This window comes from Thunnus albacares, chromosome 8 (assembly GCF_914725855.1).
Source record: "Thunnus albacares chromosome 8, fThuAlb1.1, whole genome shotgun sequence".
In the NCBI taxonomy this organism is placed as follows: Eukaryota; Metazoa; Chordata; class Actinopteri; order Scombriformes; family Scombridae; genus Thunnus; species Thunnus albacares.
The window spans coordinates 11,541,398-11,567,294 of NC_058113.1; the positions used below are offsets into that span (position 1 = coordinate 11,541,398).

At 39.2% G+C, this 25,897-nt stretch overlaps 1 protein-coding gene across 7 annotated transcripts in view; it reads left to right on the forward strand.

Moving 5' to 3' along the window:
* The window catches only part of LOC122986830 (CUB and sushi domain-containing protein 3-like), a 235,381-nt gene that overhangs the window by 174,734 nt on the left and 34,750 nt on the right, over nucleotides 1-25,897 (forward strand). For all 7 annotated transcript variants that reach the window (XM_044358248.1, XM_044358249.1, XM_044358251.1 and 4 more), the window contains 5 exons: nucleotides 3,034-3,207; nucleotides 8,350-8,532; nucleotides 11,416-11,592; nucleotides 19,336-19,518; nucleotides 24,662-24,835. In XM_044358248.1, coding sequence (XP_044214183.1) covers nucleotides 3,034-3,207; nucleotides 8,350-8,532; nucleotides 11,416-11,592; nucleotides 19,336-19,518; nucleotides 24,662-24,835 — 891 coding nt within the window. The remainder of the gene's footprint in view (nucleotides 1-3,033; nucleotides 3,208-8,349; nucleotides 8,533-11,415; nucleotides 11,593-19,335; nucleotides 19,519-24,661; nucleotides 24,836-25,897) is intronic.

Consider the following 25,897-nt stretch of genomic DNA (forward strand, 5'->3'; position numbering starts at 1 on the left):
TTGAAGAGATACACAGGAGTGTCCATCTTAACCTTTGTGTAGTCCTAACATTCTGTATCCTCCCCTCGTCCTAAGGGTCACAAATGACCTGCCTTCACTAAAGTCCCAAAATAAAGCAGCTTAACTGAATTTTAAACCCCAAATCTATTTTGCATGAAGAAACAACCTGCCATTCATCACAATCTTTGTAAATATCTTGGTTTTCCCTCTTCACAGTGCAGACTGTATTTAATCAGTGGACACTTGTTTTTATTACAACACGCCTGTCATAATTGTTTTCTTTACTGAGGTAGAGGTTTATTACTAATATTATTATTATTGTTAAATGTACTGCATAGGCATTAATATGTTTTAGCAAGGGATAGCACTTGTATAGCCTTAGAATGCAGAAATTTGCAGAAAGTAGTTTTGAATGCATTTTATTGAAGGAAACAACAAACAGTTATGAACTTTTTCATAGTGATATATTATTATATACTATACAATTATGAATTCAACTACAAAATACTAGACTTCTTGGATTTTCTGAACCATTGCCCCCTGCACAAACAACAATAATAAATAAGAATAAAACAGGATAACAGATACAAAAAAATTACGTGAGCGTAAATCAATCCACTCTAAATAGCACATGTAGGACAGTATGCAAGTGTGTGTGCATGGACTTTGCAGATGTATTTCTCACATGTGCAGCACATAGTATTTGTTTTACAGTCTTTCTTTGGGGGGCAGATTTGGCATATCCTCCTTTTGCCTGCCTCAGCTGCAGCCTCAGGTGGATTCAGCCCCCTGAACAGCTTTTACAAGCGCTGCAGAGGCTGCTGTACTGGGGGAGGTGCTTATTTGAATGTGTGAGGTTACAAGGACTTTTCCCAGCTGCTCCAGGAACACTCTCCTCTTGTTCCGCTTATCAGGCATCCAGGTAGGGTTGATCTTGTTCCATATCACAAAGACATTGTGTGAGGACACATCAATGATATTATGGAAGATGACCAGGGGACCACATTCTTGTCCCTCTTTGGGAGGAAAGAAACTAGAGTGGTGGTAGGGTGAAGGAAAGCTTGTTGCGAGGAGTGCAGGGGGGAGCTCAGGCTTGGTCTTTCTAACTGTATGAACCATCGTGATCTTCCTCTACAGGAGCTGCTGGCTGAGTTCATAAGAGGTGAAGAAATTGTCACACGTGACATTGTGTCCCCTCAGTCCATCTGTCACATCTGGGCTTGCTGGGCATGTACTCCCAGAGAGGACAGTGACAAAAAGAGATAACTATCAGTAATTAGTATCAGTGTCACAGAAAACAATCACATAAATCAATGATATTTCAGCAAAACAGTGAAAATCACTTACATTACAGATATGAAAATAGAATTTACTGCTGAATGGAACCGGTTGCTCATCTACTGTTACTTCAGGCCTGGGGTTGTAGAGGTATGGCAGACGCTCCACCCACTTCTCCCAGACCTCTCTTATGGCCGCCAGTTTGTCTTTCACACGTCTTGCAGGTCTTGACTCGCGGTTATCAAATCGTAGCATTCTTGAGAAAGTGTGAAAGACTTTCAGCGGCATCATGGCATGAAAAATCGCCCTTCCACTCTGCATCCCAGAGACTAGATGTGGCCTGGCCTTGGGACCTATACACACCCGCTAAGATTAGCAGCCCTGTGTAGACACGCAGGTCAATCTCATCCATCCTTTTCCAGTTGTTTCAATATTTACAGAAACCCTCCAAATTTGTCATCTCCAGGATGATTTTTTTCAACGGCTGGTGTGATGAACATATAGAATGTTGAGGTGATGTCCTGGGGTCGTCCTTATGACATTTTGTGCTGCCTACCTGCCCTGGTTGTCATAAGGTGACATGTTTTTTCTTCATCTGAAGATGATGCATCATGCTCTGGGTTGTTTTCTTCCCCATCTTCTTCTTCAGATACCTCCTCCTTTTCTAAATCACTGTTCTCTTGTTCCTCCTGGACATCTGAAAAAATCAGATGTATGACCTGTTGGGCACTGAAACAGCACTCATTGCTTCAGCAAAGAGAGAACTGGGGAAACTGTCATCTGCAGCACCTTTATAGCCTCTGACTGCATTCCCTGTGTGTGTGTTTGTTTGTGTGTGTTTTTGTAGTGTGTAAATGATTTTGTAACTGCCTAAGACGATCTTTGTACCCTGGTGATGTACGGCTTTCATGGAAATATGAAGAAAGACAAGGTTTCACTTTTTCTAATGTCAGGGTCACTCTAGGAAAAGTCATTAAATTTCAAGTTGAAAACAGATCATTCAGGGGGTTTTCCTCTGCTGTTAAAAGTAGCGCTGGGTCATTTTCGAACCTTAATACAACACAAGGGTTAAATGTTTATTGACGGCTCCAGGCATCAGTGACTCTTTGTTAAAAAATTAGTTTTGCTAAATTACAGAAACTAACTTTGCATTATGAGACTAAGCTGATTAAATGACGGCTCCTACAAAAATACTTAAAGGTCAAAAGAATAATAAGGTAGCAGAAAAAGTGATTTACCAAATTAGATTTTCGTCTTGAAAGCAATCCTGCAAGCATTTGCGTAAGTGTGTATATAGTATTACATCAAATCACTGGTGTCGTTCCGAGCCAGCAAACAGATTTCTGTTTATAGTATTCAGGCACATTAATCTCCTAAAATTGCTCTTTCGTTCAACACAAGCTTCCAGATTCAAAGTTCAACATGTTTCTTCATGGTTGCTGGTTTCAACAGGTATTTAGTATTTCACACTGAAACATCGTATGTGTCTTAACCAACTGAGCTAAGATTGTATGAAAAAGAAAATGTGAAAGTTTAATTATTAATATTTTACCTATAATTAATAAAAAAAATATATTTTGTTCTTCCATCAGGCCATCTATTTAACAGTAGAAAATAATGTGTTGTCTCAGTAGCACCATTGGCAATGTGAACGGTGATTTAATCAAGTGTGCTGAGGCATATAACACTAATCCCTCTATCCATTCACTCTTCCATTGATAATCTTATTTCCGCTCCTTTCTCTCTGTCATGCAGAGGTAGATTGCGGCCACCCAGGTACACCTCCCCATGTAGTGATGATTGGAGAGAAGTTTACCTTTGGCTCCACAGTGCGCTACTCCTGCTCTGGAGACCGCCAGCTCGTAGGAGACTCATCACTCACCTGTCAGCTCAATGGACACTGGAGTGGCCCGCTGCCCCACTGCTCAGGTACACACACACACACACACACAAATATATTCTTGCATACACAAGCATGCCTGCACACATTCACACAATAAAACATGAGTCTCTCTCTTTCTCTCTTCCTCTATGTCACTTTTACTAACATCATGTTAGGAACTGGTAGTTGTTTGCTAACATTTACTGCATTTTAATTTAACTCAGTCTGTGCTTCCCACATGAGATGTAAAAAGGAGAGCGTGTGTGTTTAAAGGTTTGGTTCACCCAAATTACAAAACATAAACAAGACATATTTTCTCTCTTGCTTCTTGTGGTATCTAGCCACCCAGATAGTTTGGGATTTATTTGCCCAGCCTTTGAGATATCTATGTCTGAGATTACTGGCATCGCCCCAGTACCACAGAGTTTAATGGAATTCCAATTGTGGTGCTCACAGCATTAAAAAATTACTTTTAAAAAATTCATCAGCAAGAAACAATGTCTCCAATACTCCACAGAGCACACTGTCGATAGTTTTCATTGGAACTATTCCTTTAATAATAAGTAGTTCCAATGAAACTTGTTCATAGCAATGTTTGTAGATAATACAGACTAACCAGGACACTATTTCCGGAAAGACAAGTGTTGAATTTTTTAAAATGTAATTTCTCGAACAAAATTCCATTCAACCCCACTGTATTAGAGTACCAGAACTGTTAAAAACAAATGCCTCAAAATCTGGGCAAATGAAACCACAGTTATCTGTAAAGCTAGATAACGCTAGAGGTAAGTGAGAATTGTCAGGAGAATATTCAAAACACACCCGCAACATGAACACCGCACCGCAGTGGTGCAGTGCCTGGGAGTCCTGGCATTAATAGGATATTTGGATAACGCTGTGTGAAGTTCAGAGAAAAAGCAGCATAGGATAGTTATCAGCTGTCTGAGCCAATTTACTACCCTGAAACCAGACCCCTGTGGAGCTCTTACAGAATTTTTAAACGGTACCTATGTGCCAAAATATTAGGTCATTATGGTCCACGAATTCCCCATCGACCTAAAGCAGTTCCGGCATTTCACATTTCAGAACAGGTACTCTTGTGATTTTTCTGATGTGTCTGCATTTAGCTGATGAATGCTTGGAAAGTACGCTGATGGTGGACCAGTGCCAAATAACCCAAACAATAACCTTTTACCATCATTCCTCTTTGATTCAGTGATAGGGAGTCATGACTTCACACTTATGTCACGTGGAAGCAAATGTTGTTTCCTGCATGTAATAATCAAGTTAGATATCACTCTTGACAATACTTAAATGCAAAGAGAAGTGTTTGTATCCTGTGTTCAGGACATTTAGTTGCAAACACTCCTCTTGACATTTTCTGAAAACCTGAAAAAAAGAGTGCCTTATAGTATGTGTCTTTAGAACTACAAACTTCCCCCCTTAATCCCCATCTGTGCTCTTCCCTCCCATCACACTTGAGCATTCCTGACCATTTAAGTGGATTCTCTTTACTGAATGTTCACTTGGTTTGTTCAACTCACTGAGCCAGAAGTAATGTTTGTAAGCAGACTTGTATGACTGTTTTTTTGCTTCTTCTTTAAATAGAAGTGCAAACTCCCTACTCACCTTCAACATTTTGTATTTACTCAGACAGTGGAAAAGTAGAGAGGCGGTGAGGAAGCCTCCCAGGATAATAAGGAGATGCACATGATTGCAGAAGCTTAAATCTGTCTCACAGTCAGTTTCTATAAAGTTTTTTGTTCTTAGTATTGCTAAATGGAGGAAGCAACACAGAGGTGTGGTAGGGTGGTTGTTTGTTTGCACCTGCACAATTATCTGCTGCGTACAGCCTAATAGCTGTTTTTAGGTATGAAATTATAGCAATAAAATCTAATAAAGCTTGTAATTCTAATGCTTTTGGTTAGTATTCCAAGCAGTGTTGAGAGGTTTCATTTTTCTACTTTATCAACTAGTCTTTAAAAGCAATTTTCCATCTGTTATTGAGATGATTTGATCAGCATCCTTATGACAAATGAGCCACTTGGAAAGCGATGATCTGCAAATTTGTATTATATTTCATTTCATTGCCCACTTTCATCACTGTGTATCACCACCATGAGCTCTGCTGCCTATGTTTGTCTGAAGAAACCCGGCAAATATACTCTGCTTTGATCTGAGCAAAAACCATTTAAACCAAACTAGAATCAGTGAATTTAATTTAAATTCTCCCAAACGTAATCAGCATCAACTCATCACATGAGAAGTGAGATAAGTAAAGCCAACATGAATCTGTTCCCAAGTATTTAAATTGTCAAAGAGCAATTGCTGTTTAGAGAGTAAACCCCTGTGGAGGAATTTCTGGAGCAGAATAGGAGTCCCGGGTCAGTGACCAGAGGATTTAATCATTATAAATGATGCTGTGACTTATCGAGCTAAAGAAAAAGGATGTGATGAGGTGAGCCTTAGCAGATAATATGAATAATATGAATATGAATCAGGATAAAAATGCAACTTTAATTTCTTTTCACTGATACAGAAGCACTCCTGGCAGATGCTAATAGAAAAATAGATGACACCGGATTTATATAAACACTGAAGGGGCATTAGGGGCATTTTCTTATTTTATTTTGAACTGATTGTAATTCATAAAGGTAGAATATTTACATGTATAATTGACAGAACATAGAAACAAAGTCGAAGTATTTAGAAAATTGTGACATTTTTGACTCAGGTAATATTGATATTGATTATAGACGATGATCATTAGCATGTAAATGCATTGTCCTCACATTGTCACACCGGATTATACTGCATCAGTGCTTCTAATTAACAATGAAATGAGCAACTTGTACTGGAAAAAAGAGACCTTTGTAGATCATTTGTTCATTAGTAAGAGGCTTGATGAATTCAGACCCATGGTAATACACATCTGTTACAGCTGTAGTAAAAATCAGAAGGAACTAAAGTCGTGATAAAGCAAATGCCTGGAGAGTGTTAAATTAGTGCAAATGTACATTTTAGCACCTAGTTTTCATGAGCACATTAGCAAAAACTTATGAAGTGATGCAATTAGTACTGCAGTGTTACCAAGATAAATGAGCTATCTGGAAAGTGTTAATGTATATTTTAGATGTTTTTTCAAACATTCCCTGTTTAATGTCCCATCACTTAGTCTAAGCCTCTCTTTGATGTTTTCCAATAATCTTAAAAGTTTATTTGCAGAAAGGTTGCAGCATAGTCTTTTAGCTTTATCTGCGTGTCTAGAAATCATTAAAATGGAGCATTGCAATTTTCAGAGAGTGTAGATCAGCAATAGCAACAAAATAATTTGAGCTGTGAATTCTTCAGAAGTCCAGAAACAGTTCTCATCCATGCATCCATCCATGCATCTACTGTATCCTTCCTCTCATCTGTTCTCCCCTGTTAATTAGAAAGAGCGAGCTTAAAACTGCTTGCCAAGTCATTCCCCTTTTGTCCTCGACTGTTGCATGGCTGAGTTGAGGGCCTTATTATTTCCTCACAAAGGGAGCCCGGTGAATGGACATTAACTCAGATTCAAACCAAATCCACCACCATCCCAATTAGTGAGATTATAGCTGTCATAGTGCACGCCTAGCTGGGCTGCCCCACCTAACCGAAGGAGACTAATGAAGTACCGACAGCTGCTGTGAGACATGCACACACGTATGTACGCTCGCACAAACGGACATGCACACACCAAGGCGACAAATGAGTACGCATACTTACATGCACTCACAGAAACAAGCGCATGCGAGACGCATAAAAACTCACATGCATGAAGTGCACTCTCTAACAGACACACACATGCATGTAGTACAGTGGTAGACATGTATGCACACACACACCCATTTGCTAACCACTGCCACACACAAACATATCATCTCCAGCTGTGAGACCTTGAACCGACGAATCCAGTTCGTGCACATGCGAGCCGTGGGATGTGCATAGAAGATATAAGCTTGATGTTTGTGCAGTAAGGCTTTGTCAACAAGTCCAGTAATAGTGCAGCTGTTTACTGCACTGTATACAGAGAGCAGCAGCCAACACGCAGAGAATGATACACAGGGTGTGTGCACAGCTCAAAGAATAGGATCTCAAAGCCAATAAAGCACAGACTTCCCACAAAGAGACAACATGTACTGAACCGTACAGACGAGCACAACAGGAGATTAGATATCATACAAACAGTACTCTTATCTATCTATCTATCTATCTATCTATCTATCTATCTATCTATCTATCTGTCTATCAGTCTATCATTCTATCTATCAGTCTGTCTGTCTGATTTTTCTCGTCTCTTTCCTCCACTGGTTTCATTTCTCTGGGAGAGCGGAAGCAGCAGCAGTGAAAGTGGTGGTTGGTGTTATGTGTGTTATGTGCTTTTTTCCTTTGCACTGAGGGTGTCCCTAGTGAATACAAAACCAAAAAACCGTCCCACCCCCTAGACTCCATTCTGACTCACACACACCACTCAGCTTGGCTTGCTGTTCATCACAACATGAAATGTTCAGTAGTCATTGCACCGCCCTGACTCCATACCTGTCATCTCTCTCTCATTTCTTATGTTTGAAAAAGAGAACATGTCCCATTTTTTTTTACCCACCGGAGACAACCCTAATGGGGACATGGAAGGAGAATTAATGAGATGCGGCATCTCTTTTTATCTGAGTTAATTCATAGATGTGCAAGACAGGTGGTGAAAGACACTGAAAGTACTGTATGTTCTTCCATAGGACAAGAGACAGGAGAAATGATTCAGGATAATGAAAATGCATTTAGCTTTAGAGGTCAAACCGTATTCATCATTTCTCATAACCACAGCTGGTTGCCTTTTATTGTAATTCTGGCCCTGCTGTTTTTATGGACAGAAAGCTCCTAGTGTCAAAGCAGTGAAAAGTATTGGTCCTCCAGGTTGTTGGCTTGGTGACAACTATTCATTGGTGCATTGTGTGTTTTATACCTGCTTCTTGGAGGACTCAAAAGATGTACTTTGAGTCTAAGTCCTCGCAGTATTGTCTCTCTGCTTGACATAGAGGAACACTGTGTTATAATTCACAACCACACCAACATGAAAGGGTTCATCTGTGAACACACACATAGACGGTGGATGGCATCTTCTGTTTCTTTGTTTTCATTCCTCCTTGTTTTGTTATCTCCCATTGCAGGCGACTCGGCGGGGACCTGTGGAGATCCTGGCACACCTGCCCATGCTAGCAGGGAGGCAGGGAACTTCAAAGTGCGCAGCAAAGTGCGCTTCACCTGCGCAGTGGGACATACACTCTACGGCTCAGCAGAGAGGATCTGCTTCCCCAACGGGACCTGGTCGGGCAGACAGCCGTTCTGCAAACGTAAGGGAGATTTCTGCAATGTCTCTGTCATGTTGTGTATTAAACAGTAGGAGAGGAGAGCGTAGGAGTCTTAACAAGAGGTAACACACACATTCACTCACAAGCGGATACACATTTAAACTCAGTTTAAAATTTACAGTTTAACAGAGAGATGTGTGGTTACAGTAGGGCTGGGTATTGAAACACAATACTTTTTGTCTACTGATTGAAAAGAGACCATAACACCAAGTATTAAACTGTCAAGTACTGAAAGCTGGTGCTGAAAGCTTAGTCAGCTTCTTAGTCTTTATTACTGATTCTTTTTGTTGTTGTTTTTTATAGTTTTAGACTGTATTTTATTTCAGCAAAGTCCTTGTATGGCTGCATTGTGACAAGACAATTTGTCTTGTTTGCAATGCTGTAATTAATGTGTTCTCTGTGATGTGACAGCATCATCCACATATTATTTTAAATACCTAGAGATGCTACATTTTTTGTAATAAATTCCATTCTCACTATAATATAGTGTAATATAGAATATTAATTATTGTCACATTGCTTCTAATACACCTCAATACTCTCAAATATACAATAGTGATTCAATCTGTAACCAGTTAATGAATGTTTTAAGTGAGTGGGGTTTTGAAAAAAAAACATTTATACTGTACAAGGTAAGTTTCCAAAAAGCCGATTGTTTGAATATCGCTAAAAAAAACTGGTTATCATACTAGCCCTGGCATTGAAAACTATCCCAGTCCTATTTTACACACACATTGTATGCAATTCATGGGCTGCATGCAAATGTAAATGTGCACACTGTGTATACATAGGTGCTCATAGGCATCCACACCTACACACACAAATGATTGCAAACGCTCAGAAACACTACAGTACTGCACCAGATGGATAAGTATCTCTCTGCTGCAGTCTGGTAGTTTCTGCCAGCACATGGTACTGTGACTAGCTTCCAGATTGCAACCAAAAAAATAATTAATTCTAGACACCTAAAGCCAAGTTCCTTTTGGATTGTGATAAATGAATCATTGTGGATTTTGAAGATATTAGTTCACAGAACGCCCGCTCTACATCTTGCATAAATTACCCCCAGGGGTCAACCGGATATTGAGGCAAATATCTGACTGCTTCTGCTCTCCTCTACTGTCCGCCAGCTTGGCACAGTGCCAGTGTCATTTTTAATATGATACTGTAGGCCAATGCACCAGGCCCTCTGAACTACTCTCTGTGTATCTGCCTTTCATTCATTCTCTCTTGTTTGTCCCTCTTTTTCTGTCTGTCTCTCTTTCTCCCCTTTTCTCTCTCTTCTCCCTTGATTTCTCTCTGTCTTAATCTCATTGTCTGGCTGTCTCTCCATCCATGTCCACTTCTCCATCTGTCCCTCCTCCGTGTCTCACTCTCTCTATTGCTCAGCTTCCTCCCTTCTCCCCCTTAACTCTTCATCTTTCCTACCTTTTTATCTCTCCATCTCCCAGCTGAACTCCTGATTTAAAGATTGTTTTAGCTGTCCCTTCCGCTCAGGAGGGAGGGGGCAGGAATTCACTGGAGCCTGAATGACTTTCGGTGCTGTCTGTCTGTGATCTAAAGCCCTGTCTACTGTTAAAGCCCGTCCATCTGTTATCCACAACCTTTTACAGTCTCTGAAAAACAGTCACTATGGATATTCAGCTTAATATCCATCTCACAATACCATCAAGGTCTGTCCTGCTCATCTATCATCATATCTGTCTCAAATTATTAAGAGAGGAAGCCAGAGAGACTACCATACTTTATTTTGGCGTGCATGTGCATTTACAGTACAGTAATGTGAGGATGTTGGCACCTGGGGTGTTGGGGTATCTGCCTGAGTAATGCGTTTGCACCTCGGTGAATGTGCGTGCTTATATACACACATGTGGTAATTGAGAAATCACCACTGCACCTACAACACGTCCGTCTCCTACAAGAATCACTATTTCAGATTTTCCAGGCAATTAGGTGATTGAGAGAGCAAATCAGTTTCCTAATTAGACATGATTTGGAGCAGAAGAAAAACGCATGAAACAAACTCTGTCCTTCCCCCCTTTGGGTGACATAGACTGAAATTCTGGAAAGGACACAGAAAAAAAAGAGAACAGAAAAGCCATTTTTTCTTCCCCAATGATTGTACCAGGATTATTTTATCATAATATATTAATATAATAATTCTACACCTGTTCCTTATTAGTAAAATCTAGTACTAAAAATGTTGTTATTGTTTAAGTTTGAAGCCTGAGTCTTCAGACCATCATGCAAAATACTATATCTTCTTCTTTTTTCAAGACTGAACTAAATGTCATTAACATGGATGTACTATGGGACTTGATAACACACAAACTGCACTTAATTTACCGATGACTCATCAATAAGGTGATGGGGATTTGTGTACCACTGCACCAGCTCTGCTCATTAGTTTCTCATAATAAAGCTGTTATGCTGTATGGATTAATGGTTCTGTACTGGTTTGGGTCACAGCTTCTTCAAAAGAAAAACAATACTTTTTTGCATCCCCTGATGTGAGGCGCACACGTATAATGGGGAATTGTGACACAAATCAATGATTTCTATTTTCCCATTTCAGGCTGTTCCTCCTGAGTACTAATCAGACAGAGGCAAGAAACTACAAATATGAATCTGGTCAAAAGCACAACAACAATTAACACATAAATAAATATTATTATTCACATAATACAGGAGGAATATATTTTTCACAACCCTTTAATCACCTTGAAACCTTCAAAAGTCATCTTGCAGCAACCATGGGGGCTCCCGACCCTCAGATTGTGAATCACTGATATGGAAAATAGAAAATCCATTACTATTTTACACCTTTGACCTTCACCTCCTTCTCTTTTCTTCCCTGTATTGCAGCGGTACAATGTGGGAACCCAGGTACACCTGCTCATGGCCGTATTTCCCGTGTGGATGGCACAACCTTCTCCCACTCCATCGTATATTCTTGTATGGAGGGCTATTTCCTCACTGGCTCGCCCACGCGCCAGTGTCTGGCCAATGGCACATGGTCTGGCACGACTCCAAACTGCACAAGTGAGTATTATATGCACAGAAACATAAAGGGAGAATGGAGTCATGTTTCTTGGTCTTTTGGAATACACTTAAAAGGCCACTCTGCTGCATAATGTTCATGTTATGAAATGAAAAGAAGAGCAATGCATTGTCTATTCACTGCCAAAGAAAATTCAGGCACAGTCCTAAATATAACAGTGCTATGAACAGTGCAATTCAATGCCTCTTGGTTGATCACATTTAGCTCAATCACACATCTGAATTGGCAGTCACAGAATTTGTTATAGTCACTTTCAGAGGTAGAATAGGAGGAATAAAAGTAAAAAATAGGATTAGGGAGATTAGGCACCCCCATGGGTGTCGTGGGTACACCCACAATGAATTAAGTCCCATCCTGGTTGTGAGCCTCTGCTGACCAAGTACGCGGTCAGGTGTGTCATTCACACACTATAGTCGACTGAATCGCTTATTGCTCTGTAGTCTGTGTGATGCTCTGTGAACAATAAAATGGAACTGAAGATTATTACGCTCCCTATTTCTGCCAAAAGGAGGCGCTCCAAGTGATCAACGGTGGTGCTAAAATACAGTATAAGATTTCAAACAGCACATAAATCTCTCTGAGCCTCCTCTCCCTGGGAAGCGTCAAAACTGTCAGGTGTTTTTTTTTATTGTCTGGATCTCAGCAAATGAGCCTTGCAGTAATTAAGAAATATGCCAATCTATATTCAATTTGCACCAGGATGACTATCAAACAAAATTACACATTGTTCTTCTTTCTGGAAATCACAATATTCTCTCTTCCTCATTCTTTTGCTCGTTATTGAATCACAAGAAAAGATGAATGGTATGGGCATAATTTTCAATTTTGGAATGAAATGAGTCTCTGGAGAGATAAACACAGGGAGGGAGAGGGAGAGAAAGATTGAAAATTGGATTGAATAATAATGATCAAACATTCAGAAAGGCAAAATAGCTCTCTTTCCCCTTTTCCCACTTCCTAGCTTGCTCATCACCAAACTTATTATAGTTATCCTTCTGTATGCTATCACTTCATATTACGTTTCAGTGGTCACCTCAAGAACATCAATACTTACGATGCCAAGATTGGCCCAGTGTGCCTTCATTAAGGAGGCAATCATTTTCACGGTTCATGGGTAATCGATCATGTAGGTTACCAGATCAAAGTCACACAACATTCTCAAGGGGAGAAAGAAAAGTTCATCTTTTATTTTATTATTTTTTTACTCTCTTGGTGGTTGATAAATGAAATTTATAGAGCATGTTGAGGAATTAGCGAATTAGCTGAAGTGCACTGGGAAAGAGACTTGCTCAGTGAACTGTAAATTAAAGCCATAAAGCACTTTATGAAATAAACAGTAAACACTAATTATTCTGGGAGACTATTTGCCTTATAACATGCCCTGATCCTGTTGATATATCTCTAGTGTTTTTAGTGTTCTCCTCTGTCTCTCTTCTATTCCTTTTCTCCCTCCCCTAGCTTAAACACCAACACTGTGGTATTGTCCTAGTGGACGTGGGGTAAGGGAGCATGGGGTTGGAGGTTGAGATTAAATATAGACTTCAAGGCAACATGCACATCGGTGTGTTTAGCAGCCATGATATAGCTTTCTGTGGTAACCCGCTTTCTTAAATGTCATGTAAATGAGCAATCCAGCTTCATTAAGCATAGCAGTGAGTTCTTGGATTGAAGATAACGAACACCAAAGATTGACTTTAACTGAAATCAAAATACATAAGACCAGATAAGTAATTTTACATACGCAGGAAAGATGATGTGCTCTCTCGCTCCCAACCTGTGCTCTGGTTCTGCCAACTGTTGTCCAATACTATTACATCAAAAAGCAAAAAAACACTTCAGAATATAGGATCATATGTCACCAACACAACTAAAACATGTCAGCATGGTACTGTCAGGAGGAAAAGAGAGACCTCATTCCTGGCCTGCTCCATCTAAATGCAAGTTTTAGAGTAAAAAGGTTATGGCAGTGCATGTTAAGTCCTTTTCTGATTTCCTGACTTGACTTGATTTCTCCCAGTAACCTGGTTTCTTGGGAGCAAGTAAATGTACTGAATGAAAAAAAGCTGCACAGTGAAGTTGAGTTGTTTTAGTCAACAGCCTGCAGGCTTTCTGCACTGTGATGTCTGACTATGCAACGCAGTGCACTCCAACAGATAGACAGACACATGTAAACATTTACATTTATGTACACACACACTCTTTTTCTGTTTCTTTCTCTCTTTCTTTCAGTAAGACCGCTTTTTCATACCCTCCTGAGATGTTCTAGTTGATACCAATTGAAATTTTCATCAGCTGTCTTTTATTCATGCCAGCTTCTACTGACTTATGTTCAGAGACATATCATGCTTAATTCAAGATGACGTGTTTCAGTGTAAGTTTGGTGACTAAATGTACCGAAGACCTACACTGTGTCATACACAAGCACTCCTGTACAGTAACGCAAAAATGCTAATACACATACTGTAAACTGTAGACAGCAAAGACAGCAGTTCAGCTGCTATTTCCCATTGTCATCATAATTTAAGATAACTCTAATGCAAACAGCCAAAGAATGTAAGTCAGTTTATCAAAATCTCCCTTTTCTTGCTTCTTTGTCTCACCATGAAACACGGGTTTTGTTGTTAGCGCAGAATTTGCCATTTAATTACTGTTATTGCACCTTTATCTCCAAAAAACACAGTGTTTATAACCTTGCTCAAATTGTATCAAAGTCATTCACAGTAGTATTTGGATGGAGAGGAATGTTTGATTTAATTTGAATCCCATGTAGATATTTTCCAATTCTTGTCTTGATAAAACCAACTGATAGTCTCACACGTAGACTGCATTTTACAAGATTTAAATGTGGTAACCATCTATTGAGAATTGGTTGAACACAAATGTCAGATCAGTCAGGGCATTATGGGTAATGCATAAATGATAGTGATTTGTCACCACTACTCCATATGGTAGACAAAAAATATCTTCGAATTGCCATCCCTAAAACCATGCCGCTAGCATGACTATCAATGGAGTCCTGTCTGTCACTGCGTATCAGACATCAAATACATCAATGTCAACTGAACTGCAATTTAATCATCTGGCATAGATTATAGGATACTGGGTGCAGGAACCTATAAGGAAGGCATAGTATGGAATTCCTCCAAGTATACAGAAAACAAATACAGTACATGTATAACCTCTGTCATCTTTCAGACAAACATTAGGGCTGCACAGTTAACTTTGATTTCACCTGATTTTCGGTAGGGTACTTTCTTACTTTCTTACTTTCTTACTTGTCAGTGTTGTAGTTTCATGTGAGTTTTGAAAATATATCCTTCCACTGTAGGATTAGATTTATTATTGGAACAAGTAAAATGTAGTGGCAAAAGTGAAGACCATACTTCTTCTCTGTGTTGAGAACTTGCAGCTCTTAGACACATCCTGTCAGGATGCAAAGTTAGTCTCACCCAGTGATGATAAATATGTCCAAGTGCTGAAGTCCTTGGCAGCAACTGAAAATAAACAAACAAGAATTAATTTAAGGTAGGAGGCGTTAGCGGGGACAGCCATATGCATCAAACTGGCTTCTTACATTAAGGTGAACAAGTCAGGAAAGATTTGTAATAAGTAGGCACAAATTAGAGTTGTAAGATGAAACAAGGGCTATGAAAAAGCAATCAGATAGAGGCTGGCAACTCACAATTCCATCATAGATAGCACTAGGGCAAGACCTGACAATGTAGTGGGCCAACACTCAGCCATCTGTTTGCTTTGTAGAACTTGTGCCATGAGAAGGAGCCAAGATTAGGCGTTTGAAAAGAAGAGATTAAGGGAATGAACAAAAATTATCAGTGAAGGGGGTCTTCCCAATGTTATTACTATTTTAATTGAGCCCTCTCCTTGAATTAGATAAAAAATAATCCACCCTCCCACTATATCTCAAAATAATAAGACCACAATAGTGAGTGTTTGAAAGTGAATATATAGGAAGATCATAGTTATTACTATTATTTTTACTCTAACAATATCGGTCTCTGTCTCACTAAAGTCCGAGGCACACCACAACAGATGCTGTATAATGATTCTTTGTAGGCTTGATATGGCTACAGTCTTGAAAATAATTGTGTTGTTATTATAGTGCCCAGTTGGCTTTATGTGCAGACAGATTTTTATGTTGAATAGTGAGCCTCTAATTTGAAAAATGCTGCAACGAGGCACAGAGCCATAATATATACAGCCATTGTGTGTATGTCGTCACTGTCCAGTGAAAAACATGTGTCCCCATATTTGATGATTATTAAGTTTTCAGATAAACTGAATGAATAATGCTCCTTTAAGAGTTAATAGAGTTCTCATATGTAAATAAAAACAAATCGCATTGTCGCACAGCTTAAACCAAGGATGTCGTTCTTAGTTCATGAACAGTTGATATTTTGGAGATATTCAACACTACATAGAGGTCAACAAATTAGCAGTCTATCAAGTCTTAAGAGCTATTTAATGACTCTTAAAATACATACAAGCAACACTCAGGGAAGAGCAGCACTCTATATGTGGAAATGTTCATGTCTGTGATTAAACAATACACAACTTTTTAGAACCATTTAAGTAAAAGATAACAGGGAAACAACTAACAGTTACTGACCACAGTTAACATAATCATGAATCTGGTGAGGTTTGGAGAGACTCCATGTGGCTACACCATTTGCATTAGTAATGAGACATTTTCATCATGTACCACTGTTTTTGGCTCAGCTATTCAAACTTTTAAAACAAATACAACACCAATCAAAAAGTTGGACACACTTTCTCATTCAAGAGAATGGGAAGGTACTGCCTGTAGCTGACAGGTGATGATCAATCATCATATGCTCTGATTTAATAGTACTTTACACTCTACCTCCCCTTTTTGCTTATAGTATCTAAATAAAAATAAAAAATGGTTTATGTCCTCATGGCACAAGTGAATGGACAGCAAGATTAAGAAACCACCAACAATGTTGGAAAGAAAGATTAAAATTAAAAAAAAAAAAGCAACCCCTCTTCTATGCTATCAAAAAATTAAAACTATCCTTCCTGAAACAAAATGAAAAAGTATATAAAAGTGATGACAGGCACTCATTGGGATGACTCATATCTTCATTTTTTTGTTAACACATTTCATTATATATATTTGTACATCTTGTATACATTTACAATCATATATCAACCAGATTCCCTATGGCTTCAATAAATATTATACAAAGTAGTGATGCAGTTGTATTACATACCTGCTATGTATGCGCCTAAACAGATCCACATATTTATATAATATAAATACAGTAATTTGTACATGTATACAAACAGATGTACATAAGGGAACCCATTGCTATTTATACATCCCTCTTTATCATCGGTTATCTCACATACTGTACATATTTACACTTGCGTAATCACTTATACAGTACACACTTGATTATGCATTTAATTACAACCTTTTTAGTTCACATGGTTGCAGTGTTTAATCTATTTTCTCCATCTATTATCAGCTGTCTTTGGTCGCTAATTGTAAATGTTATCCTATTCATAGTACTGTATACACTTGATTGATCACATCTCTCCATGTATTTGTTGCTTCTATGTTTGGCACCAGTTGTGTGCGACTGCTTTCAGTGCAGTAGTTCTGAAGATTCTTGCAAATACAAAAGTATTTGTCCTCTACTATAAGTAATGGGTTCATACCAAGTAGGTAGTAATTGACATGCGATGGGAAATTTACTTTCAATATTGTCTGAACTACGTTATGTATTGCTTCCCAAAATGATTTTAATATTGGGCAAAACCATAATATATGAGATGGGTCTCGACAGTTCCTCCAGCACTTTGGAGTAATCTTATCATATTTTGCCTGTGAATTGGTGTTATGAAGCAATGGAGTTGTATCTTCCAAGAATATTCCTGCCAAAAAAGTGAATTTGTTGTTTTGTGAGTGTTGATATTCATTTCCCTCTATTCATCTTCTGATATATCAATTTCTAATTCCTCCTTTCATTTTTCTTTTCCCTTGTTTCATCTTGTCTGTTGGTATCAGTAAGAATTTTGTAAACAGCAGATATTTGGTTATTTGTTCGGTCATACTTTGGTTTTTAAAAATCAGCTTAACTAGAGGATGTAATAGTTTTATTCTGCATCTAACTGCTTCCTATCTTCTAACCTGAAGGTAGCAGAGAAAATGTGAATGTGGTAAATCATATTTTCTGGAGAGATTATCAAAAGAAGCATCATCATTGATAAACTGTCCAAAGAAAATCAGGCCTTTCTGCCTCCAGCGATAAAACGTTTTGTCTGTTTTGTTGGGTGTAAATTCTGGATCTCATTCTATCTCTCTGTGAGCTAACAGGTCCTCACCAAGTTTAAATGTTGAATGTATTTTTCTCCAGCTTTCTAAATAATTAATTTTAGGGATGCACGATATTGGATTTTTTGCCGATATCCGATATGCCAATATTTCCAACTCATTGTGGCCGATTGCCGATGCCGATACCGATATATGCACATATTTTTTTCCAGCTGGCTGAGGAGACTATTATGCATGCAAGCATAGATTGTACTAAGTATGATCAAGAAAGACAATATATGAAGGAAGAACTTAGGAAGACTGAAGTTCAGGAGCTCAGCATTAAAACTTTAATGAACCTGCCAAGTGGGTGGAGCAGTAGAGTTTTCTTTGAGTTTATTAGACAGACAGGATTAATGTGCGCAGAAGGTGGTGGTAATGCACCTAATATGCTGGTTGCCAACTGCCGTTATAAACCAAAAAGAAGTCCCCCCCTTCCCCCCATTTCATTTTAGAGCTTTTATCAGCCAATACCGATGACGTGCTGATAATATCATGCATCCCTAATTAATTTCTCAGGTATTCTCTGTCCTTTTTGTAACATTTCTTCTTGTTCCTAAAGCTATAGTTAAGCTAAGTTAGTTTTCTGTTGTATTTACTTCTGTTGATCTCCGTTTGACAGTTAGATTTTCTTGCAACCAAGATAGACTGTACTTGTTCAGCCAGATAAATGTTTTTAAGATCAGGAAAGGCAAGTCCACATTTTTCTTTGGAAAACTTCAATGTCAGTAGTATCATTTTCCATCTGGTCATGTCTTCTTTAAGCTTTAACTCTAAGTTTCCAAAATGTAAAGAAAAGTTCTAACTTCTTGGGGATGACAATGTTAAGGCATTTAATTCTCTCTTGGTCCCATTTCCAATTAAACATCATTTTTACTGTTGGCAAAACTGTGTCACCCAGAATCATGGCCTCAGATTTTTGTATTTTCAATTGTAACCTGAAAAACTGCTATATGTGGTGATCGTGCTTATTAACACCGGAAGAGATCTCTCCAGATTTCTGATACATAGAATAATGTCATCGGCATATAGTGCTAATTTAAATTCCTGATCAGCTATTATTACTCCCTCTATCTCTCTCTGTTGTCAAATACTCTCCACTAAAGGTTTGATGCTAAGAGCGAAGGGATAACCCATATCTGTCATATCTGCTGTCACTCACCTCTCTTTCTTCAACATCCAAGCTTTCTGCATGCATAGGTGTTCATCTTAAATGACATTAGATATACAGTAGTTAATCAACTTTGTTTCTTATTTACAGTATATTTCATATGGCAGTTCAATATGCTTTGATCACTACTCAGTGACACTATTCTGGATGATTTCTGATGTCCCATGATCCCTTATGTTTGACCATTAATGACAGTGATCACCTGTGGCGACCCTGGAATTCCAGCAAATGGACTTAGATTCGGCGATGACATCACGGTGAGCCAGAATGTGACGTTCATGTGCCAGCCGGGGTATGTGATGATAGGAGGGGACAGCGCTGTCACAAGGACGTGCACTAACAATGGCACCTGGAGTGGCACTATGCCAGCATGCCAAGGTAAGTGCCACCCACAAATGCACACACTCGCATACACTGCGTCGTACACATGCTGCAGTACACAGTCAACCTTGATAAGCATCAGACCGTGCTGTAACAACCTTGGCACGCTAGCACACTGTCACGTACAATATAAAGTACATGCTTACACCCTGAGATCTAATGAGATTAGCAAGCAAGGTGACACAGAATTTCCTATGTGGTCAGATAGTGTCATATTGTTCACCTCAGTGTGCTGATAACAGAAGTGCCAAAAATACATAAGGCTGAATGTCTGCCAGACACACGCACACATATTTGCATAAACAGGTGTATGTATTTGTGTGTATGCTTACACAAGTATACACACACCCATATACACACTATAAGCAATTTTGACTCTTTTTCTAAATTATGTCAAGTGCGTCCCTACATTATGAAAGTATTACCACATTTTAACAAGTTTCTAGAAAAGAGACAGCTGGGTTTCAGAAAAAAATGTAGAAATATATAATACACTTTTAAAGCCCTTGATCGAGGACACAGTGATTTCACCCACACTTGCATCTATAGAGTTCCACCTGCTCTACAGAAGCAAGGCTAAAAGTTCCTTTGACACCTGATGATGGATGGCTAACAAGTCCTCTTCATCACAACAAGGATCCCCCTAATTGCACTCTAACAGTTTATCATTGGCTTCCTCTCTCTAAAAGTTTGTGCGCACTCTATAGGCTTGATTATCATCAAAGTGAGAAAATCCAACAAGAGGACTTAGTTGTTGTTTGCCCATCAGCGCTACATCACTCTATGATTTATGACGCTCGAGTGGAGGCATTGATTAGCATGTCTGCTGGTGACACCCAAAAGTAAGTATTGCAAGGAAGATTAACTTGTGCAGCGAACATTTCAAAAGTACACTAGGAAAGGGAAGAGCCCACAAGGTAAATGGCAAATGGTGGCTCATTGTTGCTAAGGAACTGTTCCCAGGCTGCTGTCTCAGTAACAGAGAAGAGTGCTGGCGTTGTATTTGCCTCTTGAGAAATGGGAAAGGACAAATGAATTGTGAAAGAAAGAGAGACAGAGTGTGGAGACGGACATTGCACACAGACAAACACCAGAGACAAATTCTTAGAGGAAATGAGTATCAGGGAAAGTAAAAACATAAGGCATATAGATCTTCCTCTTATATAATGGCTGTTTTTTGTTTCCAGATATACTGATGTATATATGCAAGATTCTGTTATGGACCCAGAAAGTAGTTTGTGTCGTTGCAATTCCTCAGTTCAACTTTTTACAGAGAGTTGTGGTTTTAAGCCACACACTTCTTGCCCTCCTTGGGCTCCCTGTATGACCTTGCCTAGAAGTTTACAACATTCAAACTGACACTGATTTGTAATATTTCATGGGTGCATTTCATTATTTACGTGCCCTCTTCCATGTTATGTTGAAGCTGTTGGATGAATCAATGGTCACACAGCTGTTACCCAGGGCAGTTTAAATGGAGAGAGAGAGAGACAGAGAGCGTGGGTTTATATGCGCACGCATGAGTGTATAAAAGTGTGCGATGCTCCTAACCTCCGAGCTCTAATCCTTGACAGCTACCGCAGCAGCTCAGGCACTCGGCCCTGATACTGCTCCGCTTGATGGGGGTGGTGTGGAGAGGAGTGAAACCCAAGAGCTTAGCCTTCCTCATCACACAGACACTCAAACACCACCATGCATGCATACAATCACATGGGAGCATTCAATTTCACAACTATCTCTCATGCATACATAGACACAGATGCTTACACACCTTCATGTTGGCTCCCACCATCGTTACCACTGCTTGAGTGCTGTCAGCTTGTACTGACCTGTATGCATTAGTCAGCGAGCCAGAGGGTGCCTTCTGCCTCCTTTCACTCTCTCCGCTGCTCTCACTTTTCCAATAGCACTTATCTCTCTCATGGGGTAAATAAATAGAAGAAAGTCAAGAGAAAGAAGTTTGATTACTAAGAGGTGCTATATATTAATTTTGCAATTTCTCAATATGGATGGGATGTTAAGAAGGAATACAGATATTTTCTGCTTTATTGTCTCCTCGTCACTGCTCTCTTCCTCCCCCTTGATCTCTTTCAGAGACTATCTAGGACAAGCAATAGAACAGCTCACTCGTAATCACAGCTTTTTTATCTTCTTTATCACTGACTTTGATGCAGCAAGAGGTCTTAAAAAAGGACTCAGAAATATGTATTTTCTTTTCTTGCATCAGAGACTGAAAACAGTGCCTCTTCCAATATGATCGGTTGCGTTTTTCTTTTGCATGATTGGGTTTAAGTTAAAGGTGCAGCGGTTCAGGCGGGGCAAGCTGTTTGAAATTGTCATGTCATCTGTTATCTTGTCATAGTTTTGGATGATGTGCCGCAGGGATATGAGCCGATATTCCAGGAAGGGAGGGGTGAAGAGAAGCAAGAGAAGGAAGGGGGTGAGAATTTTAGGCTAGAGACAAAGAGGTTTTGCTTGTGCATAATTTTGCACTTAGTGTGTTCGCATCAGTGCTAGTCACACCACTTTGGGGGCGACGTGCATACACATACTGCCGATGACACATCCTAAGCCTCACCCGGCAAGGATTCAGTTTGAATCCCAGGTTTGGCGTGTTCAGCTAAGAGGCACTAATGCTGCTTAGAACTACTTAGGAAAATGGGGACACTCTCCGCTTCCCATTCAGTTCTGCCTGCCACCCATGCCTTTATTTTTGATTTTTTTCATTTCTGATTGAGTGCTTATGGGATTAGTAGGCCTACTCCTTAAATCAGCGTAACTTTCCTACTTGCACACGTGCACTTACACATCCTCCCTCCATCTGTGTTTTCCTTGTTCTTTCTCTCAGTGTGTCACAGACATACTGTAGGGAGAAACACGTACACACCCAAAGCAACTTTCTACTTTACAGCATCCAGCTGGGCATTTTAGTGAGGTAATTCAGAATGAAGTGCGTTTTTTTCCAAGGGCTCCAGAGCATGGAAATCCCAAGTTGAAGACACTCTTTACTAATTCATTAACATCAAAGAGTAACAATTTCAAGTGAACTTGTTTCGCCTTGAGAACTTGAGAAACAAAATTACATTACCAAACAAAACATTAAAAAACAGATTGTTACATCAGTATAGTTTTGCCTTTGACTTTTATTCCTCATGCCCTAAATATCCATCCAAATATAGCGTACTTCTAAAGCATGTATACAGTATAGTACTGCAACATGTCCATATGGAAATCTTTTTGGATCCTCTGCCAACCAAGAACAAAAGATGGCTCCACCTTGGAGAGATTGTGTGTATATCCACAGTGGCATGCTCCACATTCACTGTAATTCTTTGTGTAGAATAAAAGAAAATCTTAACTAAACTTCATGAGGCAGGAAAGTTGTCCATCACCTGTTCATAAATGAACACTATCGTAATTGTAATTTGCAGCCAGCTTGTATTCAGGATGGAACCATGGCATAGTGTAAAAATAGCTTTGAACAACTAGCAGAAAGTTTGTTTTTTCCAAATTCAGTGAAAAAAGATACATACAATTTTAACCAAGTTTGTCAGAAACCGAGTAGCTAGCATTTGCTGTGTTATATATATATATAGATATATAATGTATATACTATATATATCTAATCAAATCTCTCTCTTTATAGAAACTAACACATGAAATCACCTGCTGTCATCTGTGGTCTGCGTTAAAATCAGCATAATGACTTGTTGCAGGTGGAATACCAGGTTGCTTAGATGTAGTGAGTGTCTCTGCTCTCAGCAAAAGAAAAGGTCACCATGCAGGAACATTGGTGGTTTAGAAATGGGAAGTGGCACTCTGAAAGTGAAAAAAGGTAATATGCTAGAAGCGGACTGGGGCGGGAGGGAAGAAGGCAGTGGAGTGTCCAGTGGCCAGGTAATCTCAAGTCTGTGAAGCAGGTGGGGTCTAGTCTAACCTGCCAGAGCTCAGAACGTGTGTTTTTATGACGACGAAAACTGATGCAGTGTTCATTATCCTGCCCTAGAGATGTCCATAGAGCCTGCCTTCACATGGCTGCATCTGTATGTTATTGGACCGTCTTTTGGGCACTGCCAAAAGGCTAAACCTTAACTTGAGAGCGATGGTGTTAGCATGACAGTGTTTCGGGTTGCGTGAGTATGTCTAAAAGAAAGAGAGACTTGGAGAAATGATGGGTGTTGAAGGAGGATAGTAATGGTAGAAAACAATTGCTATAATTTATTCACATCCCTAAAACCCATATCCCACCTGCGTCCCCACGGGTTCATCTCTAAGTGTGTCAGAACAGACTCCGAGCTTTTTTATGCATTCATTCATTACATTTGTTGAGCAGAAAGTTTATGACTTACACAGATACAAGATGTCCCCTCATTGCACACCAAAATTATTCAGTATACTCCAAACAGAAACGGTAGAAAGAGTCTTGTAAGCACAGACCATTTCTCTGGACTAAAAACCTGGTTTTCATAATAGTCGAATCATGATAATCATAGTCATAATCCATCTTATGTGGAATTATCTCCAAGCACTCCGTTGTCTGTGCTTCTGGAGTTTTATCTCATGGCTGTTTTTGTTTATTTGTATGAAGATAGAAGAATGCAACGCTCAGATTTCAACACACCAAAAAACCATTGATGTGTGTGTATTTTTGTCTCATCTTTCCTTTATGCCTCTGTCCAGGGCTTTAGTATCAAATATTCTCAAGACCACGAAAATGTTGCCATAAAGTTTCTTGCTTAAATTCATATTTTGACCTAGATATGTATTTTTTATCAAGTAACCATATTCCCACATTCAAATATTTTAACCATTTGGTCGGGTCCTTCAAAGAGAGGCATCTGAAGTTGAAATGATTTAAATTCCACCTTCAACTCCAACTCCATCATATTTTCTGTAGACTTCACACTGCTGCAATTAGGGATTCAACCTGAAATATTAGAAAGGCCTACTGTAGGCTATGTGCTGTCAGTCCATTTTGAATTATGGAGTTGAAATATGTACCATTTCTAGATCTGGTTTCTGCATAATCCATCCCTTTTGAACCTCAACTTGACTCAAACTTGACTGGAGCCGTCTTGTGAAATGAATGTCATCCGATAAGCTTGTCTTGACGGTGTCTGTGTCCTTTCTATGCCCACAGTGGTGACATGTCCTACACCCCCACCCATCCCAAATGGCCTCCTGGAGGGCTCAGTCCTGGAGTGGGGTACCAGCGTAAGCTATAGCTGTCTGCCTGGCTACGAGCTGTCCTTCCCTGCTGTGCTCACCTGTACAGGGAACGGAACATGGAGTGGAGACCTGCCTCAGTGCTTGCGTGAGTCACCTTTTCATACATTCATGAGAATTGTAATGATAATTATAGAGGTCTAGAAGTCTCCTTGTGTTTGAAATGGTCTTGGTGACATTTCCGTCACAGTCTAAAACATGGTTCTTTGCACCGTGACCTAAATTGGATCTTTTCTCTTAAAGTGATTTTTTTTTTTTTTAAATCACAAGCATGCTTAAAATCTGGCATCCTGTATCTTTTCCTCTTACTCATCTTTTGATCATGAATCCATATCATATCAAAAGTCAAATATTCTATCATGCCTTGTATATTTCACTGCAAATTACTGATTTCCCACTCAGCATGAAATTTGTGGAAAACATGGAATTATGAGAGGTATAATAATCCAGTCAGACAGTGTCATAACATTCTACTCTACTCTCATTCTTCATATTTGTTGTTGTTGTTTTTTTTGAAAACAACATCTCCTGACAGATATACCAGCAGTTTTTTCATATCTTATACATTGCATTACTTTTTAAGTTGTTTTCTCACAGGTAAGTTTCTTCTACCACTTTGCTGCTTGTCCCTTTAGAGGTTATCTCAGGTTAATGAAATTAATGAAAGCCCTGAATAAGTCATGGAATTCTCACATCAGGGTCAAGCTGAATTACAAATGAAATAGAGTAAGACAGTCTTGCAAAGATGCAGAACAGGGATTATTAGTGTTGCTTCTGATTACAATGTCAAGGACTTTTTTGTTGTTGTAAGCACTTAAAGTAATCCTAAAACCGTCAGTGCCCTGAAAAATCAAATACTAGAAAACTTTCAGCAAGAAAAGGACATTATACTACATGTTCATAAAAGACAGAAATGGGTGTTTCATCATTAGCAGATGAATAGAACCTCGAATTTCCATTTTGATTAAATGAAGAGTGAATTGACCTCTAGATTTAGAGTCAAAGCTACCGTTGATGATGAAGATGATGATCTGAGTGCAGCCACAAGTGGAGTGTCTGATGCTCTTTACTACATTAAGACCTTTTCAGAATCATCTTTGCAAGTATAATAATAACCCAGGGGATGCATGACTGCTCAAGAGTGCGTCAC